This window comes from Balaenoptera ricei, chromosome 15 (genome assembly GCF_028023285.1).
Source record: "Balaenoptera ricei isolate mBalRic1 chromosome 15, mBalRic1.hap2, whole genome shotgun sequence".
NCBI lineage: Eukaryota > Metazoa > Chordata > Mammalia > Artiodactyla > Balaenopteridae > Balaenoptera > Balaenoptera ricei.
The window spans coordinates 15642427-15661886 of record NC_082653.1 but is presented as its reverse complement, the minus strand read 5'-3'; the positions used below and the strand labels follow the sequence as shown (position 1 = coordinate 15661886).

The window sequence follows — 19460 nt, the reverse complement described above, 5'->3', positions numbered from 1 at the left end:
TCTGGTCAAGACTGCTGAGTAAGTGCACGTAGGAACCTCTCCTTTCCAGTTCAAATATATAAGAATAATAAATGAAAATTATTTTTTTAAATATAAGGATACATAGCCAGCTATAGACCAGGGATAGAAAAGATAGCTGTCGTAGTAAGAGGAGAGTAAAGCATGCCTTGTCCTTGTCGGGAGACTGTAGATGGGCTTCCTGTATGAAGTTGTGGTATCATTTGCCTGTGGCCTGGGGAAAAAGCAGAGGGACTGGTCTGACTATAGGAACTGGGCCTGGGCTGTATTCAGGTATGGTGTCTTGAGGGGTGAAAACCCTAAATCCTAGTGCAAGACCTGGTTTAAATTGTACAGCCTAGATGACTGAGCTGGGGGAACCGTGAAACCATCCTGACATCATGAAACACTCATGACAGTGAGCACTGTGTAGAGAAGAATCATTCAAAATAAAAGGAAACCCATACAAGGAAATCCAGTGCCGTGAGATAATCAACAGACCTAACAAGTGGGAGAACTCCCACCCAAGGAAATAGAAATAATGGAGCCATCTGAAACAGGATTTAATGTTTGTTTACGATTTTCAAAAAGTTAAAAGGAGGGAATAACATCCTTAAAAGGAGAACACGAGATTATTAACATGAACAACCCCATGAAAAAGAAAAAGTTGGGAATCTTGACAATGAAAACTACAATAATTGAAGTTCTAGAGCCCAATAAATTGGATAAACAGTCAACTAGACAAGCTGAAGAGAGAATTTGTGAATTGAAAGCTAGAAGTGAGTGATCACAGAATGCAGGACAAAAATGTACTGTTGGAAACTAGGAAGACAGCATGGATTGAGGAGGTCCAATATAGGTCCAATAGAAACTCTAGAAGGAGATTAGAAGTGATAGAGAGGAAATAAAGAGATAATACTAAGAATTTTCCAGACTTGAATAAAGCCTTCAGATTGAAGAAGCTTATGAAGTGCCAAAAAAATCGACTTCTAGTTATAGTAAAATTACAGAATGTTAAGGATAAAGAGAAATCTGAAAAGCTACAGAAAGAGATTACCCATGAAAAATGATAACCTGATGACAACTGACTTCTTTACAGCAATAGAAGATGAAAAACTACAGTAAAAGAGCTGAGGGAAACTATTGTCAAAGAAGAATTCTATATCCAGAAAAACTCGTTCCAGAGTGAGGGTGAAATAAAGACCTTTTCACATGTATGGGACCTAGGGTATCAAGAATAACTTTGGATGAAGTTACAGAATACCCAACTAACAGTGGCTAACCAATAAGAGCATTTAATAACTAAGTAGCAAAAAATCTGGGGGTGAAAGATTCCAGAATGGCTAACTGGCTTGATAATGGTTTAGCGTTTGTGTAATTCTCATAGTCTCAAGATGGCCGTGTTAGTTTCAAGCATCATGCCTCATGTGACAGTAACCAAAGCAGGAAAGGAAGTGGCAGGTGAAAATGGGCCACCTTGTTTGCTTCTCTCTTACCAGGGAGGAAAGTTTTTCCTAGAGACCCTTCAGAAGAATTCCCCTTAAATTTCATTGGCTGGAACTAGGTCATATGCTTACTACTAGTTCAGTCACTGGCAGAAGGGGATAGAAATCCTGCAACTGGCTTGGACCACCGTGCTTTATCCCCGGGGACCAAGCATTTGCCACCCTCACAAATCAGGGTTATCGTATCAAGGAAGAAGGGTCAGTGGTTGGATCTTCCAGACATGGTCAGCAGTTGCCTTTCCCTGGCAAAAAAAAAAAAGTTTTAGGCAACATTTAAGTATCATTATACTAGTTTTGCCAATATAAGGGATTCTGATGGAATGGAAATTTTTTTTGTGTGCTCTACATAGATTTTTAAAAAAAGTTTTCTGTGACTTTCACATTGAAACAATCCTTGAGCATCATTTTGTTCGAGCACTCAGCTACTTTGATGTATTAGGTGGCACTGTTATGATCTTTTTTTTCACTAAGACAGTATGAAGAAACAGGTGTGTTTGGGAAATATGAAAGACAATTTACTCGTTATTTCACTGACAGCCATCCAGAATTTCAGTGAAAATATAATCTATGCAAGATGATGATATCTCATTTAACCATCACAATTGTCTTGTAGTAGTATTGTTGTCATTTTACAGTTGAGAAAATTGAGGCACAAGGTTAGTAATATGTCTGTAAATGAGAGCTGATATGTAGTGGTGGTAGGACTCCAATCCTGGGTCTTTAGATTCTGAATCTACTGTTCTTTTAGGCCCCAAATTGAATAGCTACATAACCTTTTATTTATCTTGATAATAAACTCGTAAGGGAAGATGGAGCAAAAGGCAAAAAGAATTTGTATGTGCTCTGTTCACCTGATACTAGCATTTAAGAGGCTTACATTTTTAGTTTCCTTAATGTTTTAAGTATTATTGCAAGTAAGAGGAGAAAGGACTAAAAGACCTCATGGTATTAGAATGAGTGCAAGAATACCAAGACCCCCATTTTTGTACCCCAATACAGATGTGGAAAGAATCTAGTCTTTGTATTCTGACAGACCTGGATTCATATCCTGGACTGACCGCTTATTTATCACTTATGTGACCTTGGGCAAGTCATGTAACCTCTCTGAGCCTTTTCACATTTGCCTGTAAAATAGGGATGATGAACCCTTCATGACCCCCTTTTTTGTAAGGATGAACCTCAGATGATGCAATTTCTAGCAGACATCAGACATGGTAGATACTGTAATTATCACTGTTATTTCCTACTAATACATTCAGTAAAATTTAAATGTGAAGTTTTTAAGATGCCATTTTGTGGTAAGTTCTCTTAAGGACAATTTTTCCCTGAAGTACTTTAGCTATCTCAATTTTGCAAGTGTAGCTAAGTATATATGTCTTGGGCATGTAGGGATATAAATTAGAATTGTGAGTTGCTTGTGTTTTACCACTTTTTATCTCTTGGCTTTGCTTTGACTTTGTAAATGTTCTCCTTCCCCCAATTACAGGTCCTATGGCAGCGTGTACAAAGCTATTCATAAAGAGACAGGTCAGATTGTTGCTATTAAGCAAGTTCCTGTGGAGTCAGACCTGCAGGAGATAATCAAAGAAATCTCTATAATGCAGCAATGTGACAGGTAAAGGCATCTGGTGTTATTTTGGAGATAACATGGTTTCGAACATGCTGTGATAATTTAGAGTTTGACGCCTAGAATTGCATTTACTTAGGTAGTTTGCAAATGGAAGAGTTTAGTGGAATCACTACGAATGTTCTTTTCAGAAAGAAAAATGATGAAAAAGTTTGTGTTTCAGCAGCTAAACTTTCAGAGTTTCTATTTTTGCATTGTTTTGTTTTGTTTTGTTTCAGTTTAGCCCTTTTCAAAACTAGGAAGAAGAGGCAAGGAGGCAGAAGGTGGTGCTGGCTAGCCTTTTTTTTTTTTTTTTGATAATGATCTCTCTTACTTCCTATTGAGAAAACATTTCTACAGAGACAGCTAAGAAGAGATCATTCAAATGGTTTTCGCTCCAGAAACCTTAGTATAGCAAATGGACCTATAAAAAGAGAATACTTATTTATGTATTACTGTTCTGTTCTTTCCTTCACAATTTTAAGAAATGATTCCAGCTGAGAGTAGTTAAGTATTTTATTTTTGAGGAACTAAGATTTGTCAAATGCTGCAAGCAGGAAGTCGGGCCAGCAGGCGACCACAGAAAAGCACGTGGTTTGCCCTGAAGCTCCATGACAACATGGGAGGTCACTGTGGTGGAGCAGGCTTCCTCAGTTTAGATTGGTGAGAAACACAAACTGAAGGGCAGTGGCAGCTCTGGGGAGTTGAAAGGAGAATGAGAAAGTCTTGCACCTTGAGGCTGCCTTCATCCTTCTGAAGCTCTTTTGGTCCGCAGATCAACTCAGTACCTCCTGTTTGTAAAGCTTGTACCTTAAGGCAGGTGGGGCTACCTGCTAGGCATTTTGCCCAGGAGCCCTTAAGTCTTGTAGACTTGTGAACGCAATCACTTCTCTTCTCCCTCCCTCCCTTTCTTTTTTTCTTTATACTTTTGTGGTTACTCTGTACTGGCTAAAACCCTCCTATTTCTTGATTGGAGGGACCAGAGTAAGGTAGCAGTTTTTCTTTGCCTCTTGCATAAGATACATTACAGGAGCTCTTTCCAGTGGGCAAATTGGAACTTTGCCACTTTTGGTAGACTGTGCAAGAGCTGTGTTCCAAACAGAGTGTGCAAATGTCTCTAATTAAAGATGAAGGATTTCAAAGAGCCTACTCTGTGCTAAGAAATACAGAGAGATACAGGGCAGAGTGCTGGTCCTCTTAGAGTTTATAGACTTTAATCGGACAGGCCAGGCTTATAGATGTACAGGAGAATCTAGTCGACAATACAAGATTGTATAGGACATACTCCGGCAGTGAGTACCTGACTGTAATTGCCTTGTAGAGGCATTAAATACTATAGAAATTCAGGGAAGGGAGAGCAGGTGTGGTGATCTGTATCTTAAGAGGTTTATTCATCCATTTCTTCATTAATATTCATTTTGTGTATGTGTGTATTTTTTTTCCTGCTGTCCTTGTCATTGGCATGTTTCCCAAGGATGAAGGGGCGTTTGAAATTTTGAGAGTTAATGCAGCTGAGTTGGTTTTAGCATCTTCCCTTACTATGTTATGCAGTATTATTTAGCCCTGATAATGATCTAGCTAAAGCTGGTAGCTTCAGAGGACAAATTATTTCATTTTAAAGGGATTTTAACTTTTTTCTGAAATCTGTCCTCAAGACCCAAACTTTCAGGTCTGATTCTGAATATTTTTCCTTTACAATAGATTGTAGTGTGATTTTATTTTTTTCCTTGTTACAAAGTATATGTGACTTCTTGGAAAAATGCAAATAAAAAAAGAAAGGAAACCACTTTTCTCTTTGGAGAGAGAATTGTTGTTAAATACTACTTGGTATACATATCCTTCCGTATCTCTTTTTCACCATGCTTGCTATTATGTAACCTGCATTTTTGTTTGTTTGTTTTTTGGTAAACAGAATATCGTCTCGTATTATCAAGTATTCTTCTATAACATTTTCCATGGATTCATGGTTGTTGCATTAAACGGATATATCATTATCTCTTAAAGAAACTCCCTAATGTCAGACATTTAGATGGTATCTAAATTTTCACTTTTATACACAGTACTGTGATGTTACCTGTTTCTTTTTGAATATCTGTAATTCTTTTCTTAGGATGAATTGCAGACTTACAAATGCTGTGTTGAGGGACCCACACATTTTTTGCCCTACTATGATTGCCCTCCAGAAATCAGTACTATTTTACATTCTCATCAAGCGGGTGCATGTTTTAACCTTAAATATGAATAATTGATCTTTTGAGCTGAGAAATTAATTTTCATGTGTTTAACGCATGACTTAATAGGGATGTTTGAAGGCTGTTCAACTAACTTGTATTGTCTCTCTCTCTAGCCCTCATGTAGTCAAATATTATGGCAGTTATTTTAAGAACACAGACTTGTGGATTGTGATGGAGTACTGTGGGGCTGGTTCTGTGTCTGATATCATTCGATTACGAAATAAAACGGTAAGTTTACTTTCTGGAATGGTAGGTATTTCCCCCTTTCCATAGTTCTTTCCCCCTCTGCTTTTTGACGTCGCTTAAATGTGGCAGTTTTGATACCAACCAACCTAGTCCAGTGAAGTGCTTTGCTTATTTCTAACTGGGGACAAAAATGACTATCAAATCTTGGTTAAGCAATGAGTTCTGAGTGTTCAAATTTGGTTGGGTTTTCTCCTACCCAGCGTGTTCACAGATTAGCTTCCACTAAGTCCTCCTAATCAGAGGAAACTCTCTGTGAAAGATGATTTGCTGTTACTGTGATTGCTGAGAGAAAAGCTAGGAGTCATGGGTTCTAGTTTGGGTTCAGTTGCTTAAACTCTTTGTTTATTCATTCAGTAAGTATTTCTAGAACACTGGTCTAGGCCTTTGGGATCCAGTAGTAAATAAGACAAGGACCATGCTCTCGTGGTAGCGCATTTTCTATTAGGGCAACAAAAAGCAAATTAATGGTAACCAGAGAATAAATAGCAGATAGAACTGCTGTGAAGGCAGGGAGTGACAATAAAGTGATAGTGAGTGCTTGGTGGGCTACTTGCGAGGAAATGGCTGAGAAACGTTTAAATGTCACTCGGGGAGGCGACATTTAAAGTAAAACGTGAATGACAAGAAGGAGCCATGAGTTCTAAAAGAACATTCTAGGTAGAATGAATTTGGCATGTTTGAGTGCTGGAGAGAAGGCCACTAGATGACTAGAGAGGAATAGGTAAGGGGGAAGCTGTAGGAGGTGAGGTGAGGCAGGGGGGCAGGGCTAGATTATGTTGTGTATTATTGGCCGTGATAATGAGTTTGATTTTTTTCCATGTACAATAGGAAACCGTTGCTGGGTTCTAAGCAAGTGAGTGAGCCATCTGATATAAAAGATAACTTCTATAAACAACAAGGTCCTACTGGGTTGGCCAAAAAGTTTGGTTGGGTGTTTTTTTGTTTTTTTTTAAAATTTAATTTAATTTATTTTTTTATACAGCAGGTTGTTATTAGTTATCCATTTTATACATATTAGTGTATATATGTCAATCCCAATCTCCCAATTCATCCCACCACCACCACCCCCGCCACTTTCCCCACTTGGTGTCCATACGTTTGTTCTCTACATCTGTATATCTATTTCTGCCCTGCGGACCGGTTCATCTGTACCATTTTTCTAGGTTCCACATATATGCGTTAGTATACGATATTTGTTTTTCTCTTTCTGACTTACTCTGTATGACAGTCTCTAGATCCATCCACGTCTCTACAAATGACCGAATTTCGTTCCTTGTTACGGCTGAGTAATATTCCATTGTATATATGTACCACATCTTCTTTATCCCTTTGTCTGTCGATGGGCATTTAGGTTGCTTCCATGACCTGGCTATTGTAAATAGTGCCGCAGTGAACATTGGGGTGCCTGTGTCTTTTTGAATTATGGTTTTCTCTGGGTATATGCCCAGCAGTGGGATTGCTGGGTCATATGGTAATTCTATTTTTAGTTTTTTAAGGAACCTCCATACTGTTCTCCATAGTGGTTGTATCAGTTTACATTCCCACCAACAGTGCGAGAGGGTTCCCTTTTCTCCACACCCTCTCCAGCATTTGTCGTTTGTAGTTTTTCTGATGATGCCCATTTTAACTGGTCTGAGGTGATACCTCATTGTAGTTTTGATTTGCATTTCTCTAATAATGAGTGATGTTGAGCAGCTTTTCATGTGCTTCTTGGCCATCTGTATGTCTTCTTTGGAGAAATGTCTATTTAGGTCTTCTGCACATTTTTGGATCAGGTTGTTTGTTTTTTTAATATTGAGCTGCATGAGCTGTTTATATATTTTGGAGATTAATCCTTTGTCCGTTGATTCATTTGCAAATATTTTCTCCCATTCTGAGGGTTGTCTTTTGGTCTTGTTTATGGTTTCCTTTGCTGTGCAAAAGCTTTTAAGTATCATTAGGTCCCATTTGTTTATTTTTGTTTTTATTTCCATTACTCTAGGAGGTGGATCAAAAAAGATCTTGCTGTGATTTATGTCAAAGAGTGTTCTTCCTATGTTTTCCTCTAAGAGTTTTATAGTGTCTGGTCTTACATTTAGGTCTCGAATCCATTTTGAGTTTATTTTTGTGTATGGTGTTAGGGAGTGTTCTAATTTCATTCTTTTACATGTAGCTGTCCAGTTTTCCCAGCACCACTTATTGAAGAGACTGTCTTTTCTACATTGTATATCCTTGCCTGCTTTGTCATAGATTAATTGACCATAGGTGTGTGGGTTTATCTCTGGGCTTTCTATCCTGTTCCATTGATCTATATTTCTGTTTTTGTGCCAGTACCATATTGTCTTGATTACTATAGCTTTGTAGTATAGTCTGAAGTCAGGGAGTCTGATTCCTCCAGCTCCGTTTTTTTTCCCTCAAGACCGCTTTGGCTATTTGGGGTCTTTTGTGTCTCCATGCAAATTTTAAGATTTTTAGTTCTAGTTCTGTAAAAAATGCCATTGGTAATTTGATAGGGATTGCATTGAATCTGTAGATTGCTTTGGGTAGTATAGTCATTTTCACAATATTGATTCTTCCAATCCAAGAACATGGTATAGCTCTCCATCTGTTGGTATCATCTTTAATTTCTTTCATCAGTGTCTTATAGTTTTCTGCATACAGGTCTTTTGTCTCCCTAGGTAGGTTTATTCCTAGGTATTTTATTCTTTTTGTTGCAATGGTAAATGGGAGTGTTTCCATAATTTCTCTTTCAGATTTTTCATCATTTGTGTATAGGAATGCAAGAGATTTCTGTGCATTAATTTTGTATCCTGCAACTTTACCACATGCATTGATTAGCTCTAGTAGTTTTCTGGTGGCATATTTAGGATTCTCTATGTATAGTATCATGTCATCTACAAACAGTGACAGTTTTACTCCTTCTTTTCCAATTTGTATTCCTTTTGTTTCTTTTTCTTCTCTGATTGCCGAGGCTAGGACTTCCAAAACTATGTTGAATAATAGTGGCAAGAGTGGACATCCTTGTCTTGTTCCTGATCTTAGAGGAAATGCTTTCAGTTTTTCACCATTAAGAATGATGTTTGCTGTGGGTTTGTCGTATACGGCCTTTATTATGTTGAGGTAGGTTCCCTCTATGCACACTTTCTGGAGAGTTTTTATCATAAATGGGTGTTGAATTTTGTCAAAAGCTTTTTCTGCATCTATTGAGATGATCATATGGTTTTTCTTCTTCAATTTGTTAATATGGTATATCACATTGATTGATTTGCGTATATTGAAGAATCCTTGCATCCCTGGATAAATCCCACTTGATCATGGTGTATGATCCTTTTAATGTGTTGTTGGATTCTGTTTGCTAGTATTCTGTAGAGGATTTTTCATCTATATTCATCAGTGATATTGGTCTGTAATTTTCTTTTTTTGTAGTATCTTTATCTGGTTTTGGTATCAAGGTGATGGTGGCCTCATAGAATGCGTTAGGGAGTGTTCCTTCCTTTGCAATTTTTTGGAAGAGTTTGTGAAGGATGGGTGTTAGTTCTTCTCTAAATGTTTGATAGAATTCACCTGTGAAGCCATCTGGTCCCTGACTTTTGTTTGTTGGAAGATTTTTAATCACAGTTTCAATTTCATTACTTGTGATTGGTCTTTTCATTTTTCTATTTCTTCCTGGTTCAGTCTTGGAAGGTTATACCTTTCTAAGAATTTGTCCATTTCTTCCAGGTTGTCCATTTTATTGGCATAGAGTTGCTTGTAGTAGTCTCTTAGGGTGCTTTGTATTTCTGTGGTGTCTGCTGTAACTTCTCCTTTTTCACTTCTAATTTTATTGATTTGAGTCCTCTCCTTCTTTTTCTTGATGAGTCTGGCTAATGGTTTATCAATTTTGTTTATCTTCTCAAAGAACCAGCTTTTAGTTTTATTGATCTTTGCTATTGTTTTCTTTGTTTCTATTTCACTTATTTCTGCTCTGATCTTTATGATTTCTTTCCTTCTGCTAACTTTGGGTTTTGTTTGTTCTTCTTTCTCTAGTTCCTTTAGGTGTAAGGTTAGATTGTTTATTTGAGATTTTTCTTGTTTCTTGAGGTAGGCTTGTATTGCTATAAACTTCCCTCTTAGAACTGCTTTTGCTGCATCCCATAGGTTTTGGATTGTCGTGTTTTCATTGTCATTTGTCTCTAGGTATTTTTTGATTTCCTCTTTGATTTCTTCAGGGATCTCTTGGTTATTTAGTAACGTATTGTTTAGCCTCCATGTGTTTATGTTGTCTATGTTTTTTTCCCCGTAATTGATTTCTAATCTCACAGTGTTGTTGTCAGAAAAGATGCTTGATATGATTTCAGTTTTCTTAATTTACTGAGGTTTGATTAGTGACCTAAGATGTGATCTATCCTGGAGAATGTTCCATGTGCACTTGAGAAGAAAGTGTAATCTGCTGTTTTTGGATGGAATGTCCTATAAATATCAATTAAATCTATCTGGTCTATTGTGTCATTTAAAGCTTGTGTTTCCTTATTAATTTTCTGTTTGGATGATCTGTCCATTGGTGTAAGTGAGCTGTTGAAGTCCCCCACTATTATTGTGTTACTGTTGATTTCCTCTTTTATAGCTGGTAGCAGTTGCCTTATGTATTGAGGTGCTCCTATGTTGGGTGCATGTATAATTGTTATATCTTCTTTTTGGATTGATCCCTTGATCCCTTGTCTCTTGTAACATTCTTTATTTTAAAGTCTATTTTATCTGATATGAGTATTGCTACTCCAGCTTTCTTTTGATTTCCATTTGCATGGAATATCTTTTTCCATCCCCTCACTTTCAGTCTGTATGTGTCCCTAAGTCTGAAGTGGGTCTCTTGTAGGCAGCATATATATGGGTCTTGTTTTTGTATCCATTCAGCGAGGCTGTGTCTTTTGGTTGGATCATTTAATCCATTTATGTTTAAGGTAATTATCGATATGTATGTTCCTATTAACCATTTTCTTAATTGTTATGGGTTTGTTTTTGTAGGTCCTTTTCTTCTCTTGTGTTTCCCACTTAGAAAAGTTGCTTCAGCATTTGTTGTAGAGCTGGTTTGGTGGTGCTGAATTCTCCTAGCTTTTTTTTTTTTTTTTTTTTTTTTTTTTTTTTTAATTCTCTTAGCTTTTGCTTGTCTGTAAAGCTTTTGAGTTCTCCATCAAATCTGAATGAGATCCTTGCCAGGTAGAGTAATCTTGGTTGTAGGTTCTTCCCTTTCATCACTTTAAATATATCATGCCACTCCCTTCTGGCTTGTAGAGTTTCTGCTGAGAAATCAGCTGTTAACCTTATGGGAGTTCCCTTGTATGTTATTTGTCATTTTTCCCTTGTTGCTTTCAATAATTTTTCTTTTTCTTTAGTTTTTGTCAATTTGATTACTATGTGATTACCGTGTGTCTTGGCGTGTTTCTCCTTGTGTTTATCCTGTATGGGATTCTCTGTGCTTCCTGGACTTGGGTGGCAATTTCCTTTCCCATGTTAGGGAAGTTTTCGACTATAATCTCTTCAAATATTTTCTCTGGGCCTTTCTCTCTCTCCTCTTCTGGGACCCCTATAATGCGAATGTTGTTGCGTTTAGTGTTGTCCCAGAAGTCTCTTAGGCTCTCTTCATTTCTTTCCATTCTTTTTTCTTTATTCTGTTCCGCAGCAGTGAATTCCACCATTCTGTCTTCCAGGTCACTTATCCGTTCTTCTGCCTCTGTTATTCTGCTCTTGATTCCATCTAGTGTATTTTTCATTTCAGTTATTGTGTTGTTCATCTCTGTTTGTTTGTTCTTTAATTCTTCTAGGTCTTTGTTAAACATTTCTTGCATCTTCTCGATCTTTGCCTCCATTCTTATTCCGAGGTCCTGGATCATCTTCACTATCATTATTCTGAATTCTTTTTCTGGAAGGTTGCCTATCTCCACTTCATTTAGTTGTTTTTCTGGGGTTTTATCTTGTTCCTTCGGCTGGTACATAGCCCTCTGCCTTTTCATCTTGTCTATCTTTCTGTGAATCTGGCTTTTGTTCCACAGGCTGCAGGATTGTAGTTCTTCTTGCTTCTGCCGTCTGCCCTCCGGTGGATGAGGCTATCTAAGAGGCTTGTGCAAGTTTCCTGATGGGAGGGACTGGTGGTGGGTAGAGCTGGCTGTTGCTCTGGTGGGCAGAGCTCAGTAAAACTTTAATCTGCTTGTCTGCTGATGGGTGGGGCTGGGTTCCCTCCCTGTTGGTTGTTTGGCCTGAGGCGACCCAATACTGGAGCCTACCTGGCTCTTTGGTGGAGCTGATGGCGGACTCTGGGAGGGCTCATGCCAAGGAGTACTTCCCAGAACTTCTGCTGCCAGTGTCCTTGTCCTCACAGTGTGACACAGCCACCCCCCAACCTCTGCAGGAGACCCTCCAACACTAGCAGGTAGGTCTGGTTCAGTTTCCTTCGGGGTCACTGCTCCTTCCCCTGGGTCCCGATGCACACACTACTTTGTGTGTGCCCTCTAAGGGTGGAGTCTGTTTTTACCCCAGTCCTGTCAGAAGTCCTGCAATCAAATCCCGCTAGCCTTCAAAGTCTGCCTCTCTAGGAATTACTCCTCCCATTGCCGGACCCCCAGGTTGGGAAGCCGGACGTGGGGCTCAGAACCTTCACTCCAGTGGGTGGACTTCTGTGGTATAAGCGTTCTCCAGTTTGTGAGTCACCCACCCAGCAGTTATGGGATTTGATTTTATTGTGATTGCGCCCCTCCTACCATCTCATTGTGGCTTCTACTTTGTCTTTGGATGTGGGGTATCTTTTTTGGTGAGTTACAGTGTCTTCCTGTCAGTGATTGTTCAGCAGTTAGTTTTGATTCTGGTGCTCTCGCTGGAGGGAGTGAGCACACGTCCTTCTACTCCGCCATCTTGAAACAATCTCCTCGGTTGGGTTCTTCCATAAGATGTTACAGAAAAACCTGAACGAACTTTTTGGCCAACCCAATTTATTTGATATCCTGTGTTTAAACCATAATGGAAAAGAATATGAAAAAGAATGTATGGATATGTATAACTAAATCACTTTGCTGTACAGCAGAAATTAACATTGTAAATCAACTATACTCCAATAAATTTTTTAAAATATAAAATAAAAATATAAATATATAAAAAATAAAAAGATAACTTCTGTGTGGACTGTGAATGGATAAGAGTAGAAGCAGGGACTTCCTTAGCCTTTAGTTTTTTGTTTTGTTTTAATACGAAAAATAGGCATAATAGTACCTATTTTAAGTATATGCAGAATTTTGAAAATTAATTTAATTTTGTGAAAATACCTTGTAAATTGTGAGGTGCTATACAAATTATAAGGTGGGAGTGTTTTAAAACTCCGTTTTAACTTGGATTATCCATACTACTATATCCTTTTCTTAATTTACATTATTCAGAGTTAGTGTGTTTGTCTAATTAAATACCACGTTCTTTAGCTAGGAGTAATATCCTAACGTAAGATATATGTTAAGAAGTCCCAAATCTTCAATAATTAATTTATTGAATTAAAAATAGGGTTCCAAGGTTTCTTATATGCAGCATGAAGTTATTTTGTTTCAGGTATTTTAAAACAATCCAAAATTAATTTTAATGATGCTTTTGATGTTTTTTGATGTTTTAATATTAGTTTATTACATTCATGTAATTTTTAACTATTAAGTGCTAATCTTTAACTATTACATATTATTTTGCAAAATGTTTTAACTCTGCACTGTCCAGCCTGATAGCTAGCCCCCGTGGTTACTGACAACTTGAAATGTGGTTAGTCTGAATTGAAATGTGCTGTAATATAAAATACCAGATTTTGAAGTATTATTACCAAAAAAAGAACATAGAAAATCTTTAACTTTTTGGTATATTGGAATGATAATATTTTTTGGATAAATATGGTTAAGTAAAATACACAATCAAAATTAATTTTGCTTGTTTCATTTTCTTTTTAATGTGTGGCTACTAGAAAATTAGAAGTTATGTATGTGGCTCACATTATATTTCTGTTGGGCAGTGCTACCTTAACTGATTAGCTCAGCTGGTTAGAATAAGGAGTTAGTAAGTCATGAACTTTGTTCTTTGGCCACAGAAGGTACCCCAAACTCTTGCTTGCCACTGTGCCAATAGTGTTTGCTTGCATTTTAATGAAAGCTCTGTCATTTATTAGCTCTGTGACCTTTGGCACAACTTACTTGTCTGTGCTTCACCTTCATTATCTATAAAACGGTGATGATAATAATAGTACCTACCTCATTCGATTTTTATAAGGATTAAGTGAGATTATAAAAGTAGTGCGTAGCATAGATGAAATGCTTAATATTTGTTAGTTATTTTTAATATTATTAGCATAGTGCCTGGCTCATAATAGATGCTTATTAAATATTTGGTGATTGATTGCTTGATTCTGTAATAGTTATTAAACAACATGGATTCTTACATGCCTTACTATATCATTTGATTTTCATGACGATCTTGAAGAAAGGTGATTTGCCTATTTTATAGATGGAGCAACTGAGACTAAGAGACATTAGATAACTTGCTGAAGTCACAGAACTAGAAAGTAGAGCCAAGAGTAAAAACTAGGTCTTTCTAATCCCAAATTGCATATTTTTGCACCACAACATACTCCCTTCTAAATATGAGTTGTTTGTCAGAAGGGGACTGATTGAGAGTTTGTTGACTGAGTTTGTTTAGGACTGGGGTTGGATCAGCACAAAGTCAGCATTGCACTGATCAGATATTCTGTCAATCTCCCGCATTCTTGCTTCCGTTTACTCATCATCATTCAGCAAATATTTTTTCAGGACCTACGGTGTGCTAGGTGGCTTTGTTGGTGCTAGGGATTCAATAGTAAGCAAATCAAAGACATTTTAAAATGGAGCTTATGTTTCTAATAGGGAAGACGTCACATAAATAGGTATACAGATAATGTATAGTATGTCAAGTGGTGATGATGCTGCAATGACCAATAAGTAGGATAAGGGGATAGAGAATGATCTAGGAATGGAGGGAGCTAGCGAAGGCCTCTCTGATTTTCTGATGAGGCGACATTTGGGCAGAGACAGTGAAGTAAGGGACCAACTCATCCAGAAATCTAGTTGAAGGGCACTGCAGGCAGAGAGAACAGCAGATAAAAAGGCCCAGAAGTGGTAGTGTGTTTAGAGTGTTCAAGGAATAGCAGGGTAGCCTATGTGGCTGAAACAGGATGAGCAAGGTAGAAGGTGATAGAAGATGAAGGTAGCTGGGAGCTAGATAAGGTAAGGCCTTGGTGAGGACTGGCTTTAATTCTGAGTGACTTAGGAAGCCACTGGATGATTTTGAGCAGATATGGCTTACATTTTAAACGGTTCATTATGGCTGCTGTGTGGAAAATACAATGTAGAGGGTCAAGGGCAGAAGCAATGAGACCAGTTAGGAGATTATTAGAATAGTTCTGGCAGGGCATGATAGTGGCTTGGATCTGGGTGATTACAGAGGATATAGTTGCATATATTTTGAAGATAGAGAAGAGCCAAGGATGACCTCAAGGTTTTTGGCCAGAGCAACTGGAAGAATGAAATTGCCTTTTACTGAGAGAGAGAAGACCGTGGGAAGAGTAGAGTAGGTGAGTGGGTGGTAAAGAAAGGGATAGGGTGGTGGTAAAAATAAAGAATTTGATTTTGGCATGTTATGCTTATGATGCTTGTTAGGTATTCATTTGGAGGCGTTGTGTGGGCAAATATATGAATCTGATATTTGGGGAGAGATCTGAGCTGGAAATATAACTTTGGGAGTGGTCAGCATAGCGATGGTATTATAAGCTGTCAAATGCTGTTCACACGTTGAATAAGGTCGTATATTCTAGGAAAGGAGTTTGGGTCTTTTTTTTTTTTTTCCTTTTTCAAATGTGCTGATGTAAACTAATAGAATTTTAACTTCTCATTCTTTTTTCAGTTAACAGAAGATGAAATAGCTACAATATTACAGTCAACACTTAAGGGACTGGAATACCTTCATTTTATGAGAAAAATACACCGAGATATCAAGGCAGGAAATATTTTGCTAAATACAGAAGGTCATGCCAAACTTGCAGATTTTGGGGTAGCAGGTCAACTTACAGTAAGTAAAAATGTTACTTGTATAGATAACTTTCAGGTCTTTCTTGAGAAGAAGTTCCTTGTATTTATTTATTTAAAAATATAGTACTTGAAATAATTGAATTTTAAGAACTTTAAAAATGTACCAATAGGTTACAAAGGAGCTGGTAGGTTATTTTAGATCCTTTCCTGGAGTTCAGGTCCCATAGTTTAACTTTGTTTAGCTTTGATAAAGATAAAAACTAAAACAGGAAATAATGGAGTAGAAGTTTACATTCTACTGGGCTACATCATCATATTTATAAAAGGAAGAAGAATTAAATCTAAATGGCTTTCCTTGAATAAGACAGAATGTCATCTCATTCAGCCTCCAGGTGGCAGTTGGCTTTACTGAAAACGCTCCCCTCATTTGGTTCCAAAATACAGACTCTTGATTTTCCTCCTACCTCAGTAGTGCATGGCAATGAAATAAACCTTGTTTTAAAACAGGAAGTCTAAAATTACCTGATTTTGTAAAATCAGATAATATGTGTGAAATATGTGTAGAAAAATAGAAGGAGTTCTGGACAGATATATACTAAAATTTGCAACAATGTTGTCTGTCATTTTTCTTGGGTAGTAGAAAAATATATACATATATAGTTTGTTTGTTTGTTTAGAGCTGGTATTATATACAGGTTTTATTTTTAACAATTTTAAATCTGCCTGGAACATGTTAGGGAGTTTCATAGGTATTGCAACAGCACAAAAATTGCTTTGATATTTTAAAAAAAGCTCAGGAACTTATTCCATACTGTGATTTGTGGGCCCTTCCAAAGATTTTGTTGTTAGCACATAAGTAAACAGTACTAAACAGTATTATCTAAATTACAATCTTAATAAGGAAACCAAATTGAAAAAAAATTCTCCTGGTGCTGTGTAAAAGATATCACAATTTAAAATATCAATTGCATTTAGTAACTGAGACTTTTTTCACAGAAATAGAAAATAACAATCTTAAAATTCATATGGGACCACAAAAGGCCCCAAATAGCCAAAGCAGTCCTGAGAAAGGAGAACAAAGCTGGAGGTTTCACACTTCTTGATTGCAAACTCTATTACAAAGCTAAAGTAATCAAAACAGGATGGTATTGGCATAAAAATAGACATATAGACCAATGGAACAGAATCAAGAGCCCAGAAATAAACTCATGTTTATACGGTCAACTAATATTTGACAACGGAGCCAAGAATGCTCAGTGGGAAAAGATGGTCTCTCCAATAAATGGTCTTGGGAAAACTAGATATTCATTTGCAAAAGAATGAAACTGGACCCCTTTCTTACACCACTCACAAAAATTAACTCAAAATGGATTAAAAAACCTAAATATGAGGCCTGAAACCCAAAAACTCCTAGAAGAAAACATAGGGAAAATGCTCCTTGGCATTGGTCTTGGCAGTGATTTTTTGGATATGACAGTAAAAGCACAAACACTGGGACGTCATTGAGATTTTGGTTGGGATTGAATTGAATTGTGTTGAGGTTGTGTTGAATCGTAAATCAATTTGGAAAACATTGCCATCTTCATGATGTTATGCTTTAAATCCTTTTCTGCTTCAACATTTTATAGCTATTCATCTATACTTTCCTTTAGTACTTTTTGGATTTTGTTCTTTGTATTTAAATTTTCAACCTATTTGAACTTACTTTGGTGAAAGCATAAGGTAGGAATTTAAGTGTAGAATCTTACAAATGAATAGACAGTTGCCCAGTGCTTTCCACCCCCCCCCCATAATCTATCCTTTGCTTGCTGATTTAAAAATGACGTTTTAATCATATCTTCAAATTATACACTTATATACATATAGGGTTGTGTATGTGTGTGTTTGTATACCATAATCTGTTTCTGGACTTAATATTTTCCATTGCTATGCTACTATACTAATATAACTTTGTAATACAGATCTAGTTAGGTTAGTATCTACTCATTACTCTTAATGTTCAAAATATGTTTAGTTATCCAGATATCCATTTCTAATTGGAAATAATCCTTGACAACAACGTTGACTATCACCACTTGAATGGTGCAGATTTGAAGTTTCAGAGCAAAGGAAATGACTTAAGCAGTAAGTTAGTTCCTTTGTTAATTTTTTACATAGGACTGACAAAGTGAGATCAATTTAAAAATATTACCTGTTGTTTGCTCCTGACTGGCATAACCTAACTTAAGTGATAGCCATTTTAGAAGGAACATCGGTGATGATGATGGGAAGTCCTGTTGTCTATTTAGTTCTGTTTAAAATCCTTCTCTTCCTAAAACACAGGAATTCTAGGAAGGTTCTCTTTCATTAGGGCCATGCTATTCTGGGAAAGTATGCAAGTAGTTATTTGCCCATGTGTACTATATTCATATATTATTTAAGCCCCAAAGTAAGACTATATATATATACAGTATAATATTATATAAAAAAAATATATATATTATAAAAAAGAAAATCATATGTGTACATATATATGTACACACATATTTTCTCTTTTTTAAATCTTCTCTTTTTAAAATTTCCTGATTGCACATGTAATACACACTCACATAATCCAGCTGAGTTTTACAAAATTATACGGGATGGAAAGTAAAAGTCTTTCGTAATTCTGTCTTCTAGATATGACTCTTGTTAATAGTTTGGTGTATATTACTTGGAGATTTTTTTTTGCTGTCCATATAACAACAGTGTTTATTGTTATTGGTTGTTGTTTTATTGTTGTTCTGATCATTGTTTTTCTTTTACAAAGACAAGGCTGTATTATATATAATTTTGAACATAAGTTTTTTGCTTCACAATGTGTCTTGTACATTTTTTCCATGTCAGAAAGGTGTATCTAGGTCCTTTTTTTTCATTGTATGGATATTTATTATATTTAACTTACTTCCTTTTGTTGGTTATTTGTGTTGTTTCCTTTTTTCTTTTTTCCCCCCCTTCTATTACAAATGTTTCTACACTACTTGTGCATATATCTTGGGGTACTTATATATAGGACACATTTCTAGAAATAGATTTGAATCAAAGGATATGGACATATAAAGTTAATAAATATCGCCAAGTTGCATACTAAAACATTGTATCAGTTTATGCTCCTATAACATTGTATTTTAGTGCCTGTATTTTGTATTTTAATCTATGTTATTATCAGCAATAGTTATTAGTAATCAATCTCATTTTAGTGTTTCATTAATTGATTGATTATTTTTTGTGTTTTAATAATTGATTGAGAATCTTTTATGTTTCCATGTCATTTGAATTTCTTTTGTGACTTGCTTGATCAATCATGCTTGAGTATGGTTTGTGTATGTATTTCAAATCTAAGACATTTCTTATTGTTGGAAGGGACTCTTTTTCTCAACAGTTTTATTGCTTAGTGTTGATCTCTCTCCTTTCTATTTTAGGATACCATGGCCAAGCGAAATACAGTGATAGGAACACCATTTTGGATGGCTCCAGAAGTGATTCAGGAAATTGGGTACAACTGTGTGGCAGACATCTGGTCGTTGGGAATAACAGCCATAGAAATGGCTGAAGGAAAACCCCCATATGCCGATATCCATCCAATGAGGGTAAGGAAATGGGCAGAAAACCAGTGGGGTGGTTAGTTACCAGTGATCATTAGAAACTTAGTTAAATGACTTACTTGGTTAGGTACCAAACAATAAATGAATTAATTGTAAATAATTGATAAGTGTCAGTCTAGCCTCCAGATGATGATACACTTCCACTAGTTGTAGTCACTAATTAAGTCAAGTGTAATCCACCCCTCTCCATTCTAGAGGTTGTGTATTAATAGCCCTCT

The 19460-nt window shown here is 36.6% G+C and overlaps 1 protein-coding gene across 1 annotated transcript in view; it reads left to right on the top strand.

Annotated features, from left to right (window-relative positions):
- STK4 (serine/threonine kinase 4) overlaps positions 1-19460 on the top strand; it is a 95761-nt gene that overhangs the window by 9109 nt on the left and 67192 nt on the right. The window contains exons 3-6 of the mRNA XM_059897130.1: positions 2989-3117; positions 5456-5570; positions 15495-15659; positions 19060-19227. Coding sequence (XP_059753113.1) covers positions 2989-3117; positions 5456-5570; positions 15495-15659; positions 19060-19227 — 577 coding nt within the window. The remainder of the gene's footprint in view (positions 1-2988; positions 3118-5455; positions 5571-15494; positions 15660-19059; positions 19228-19460) is intronic.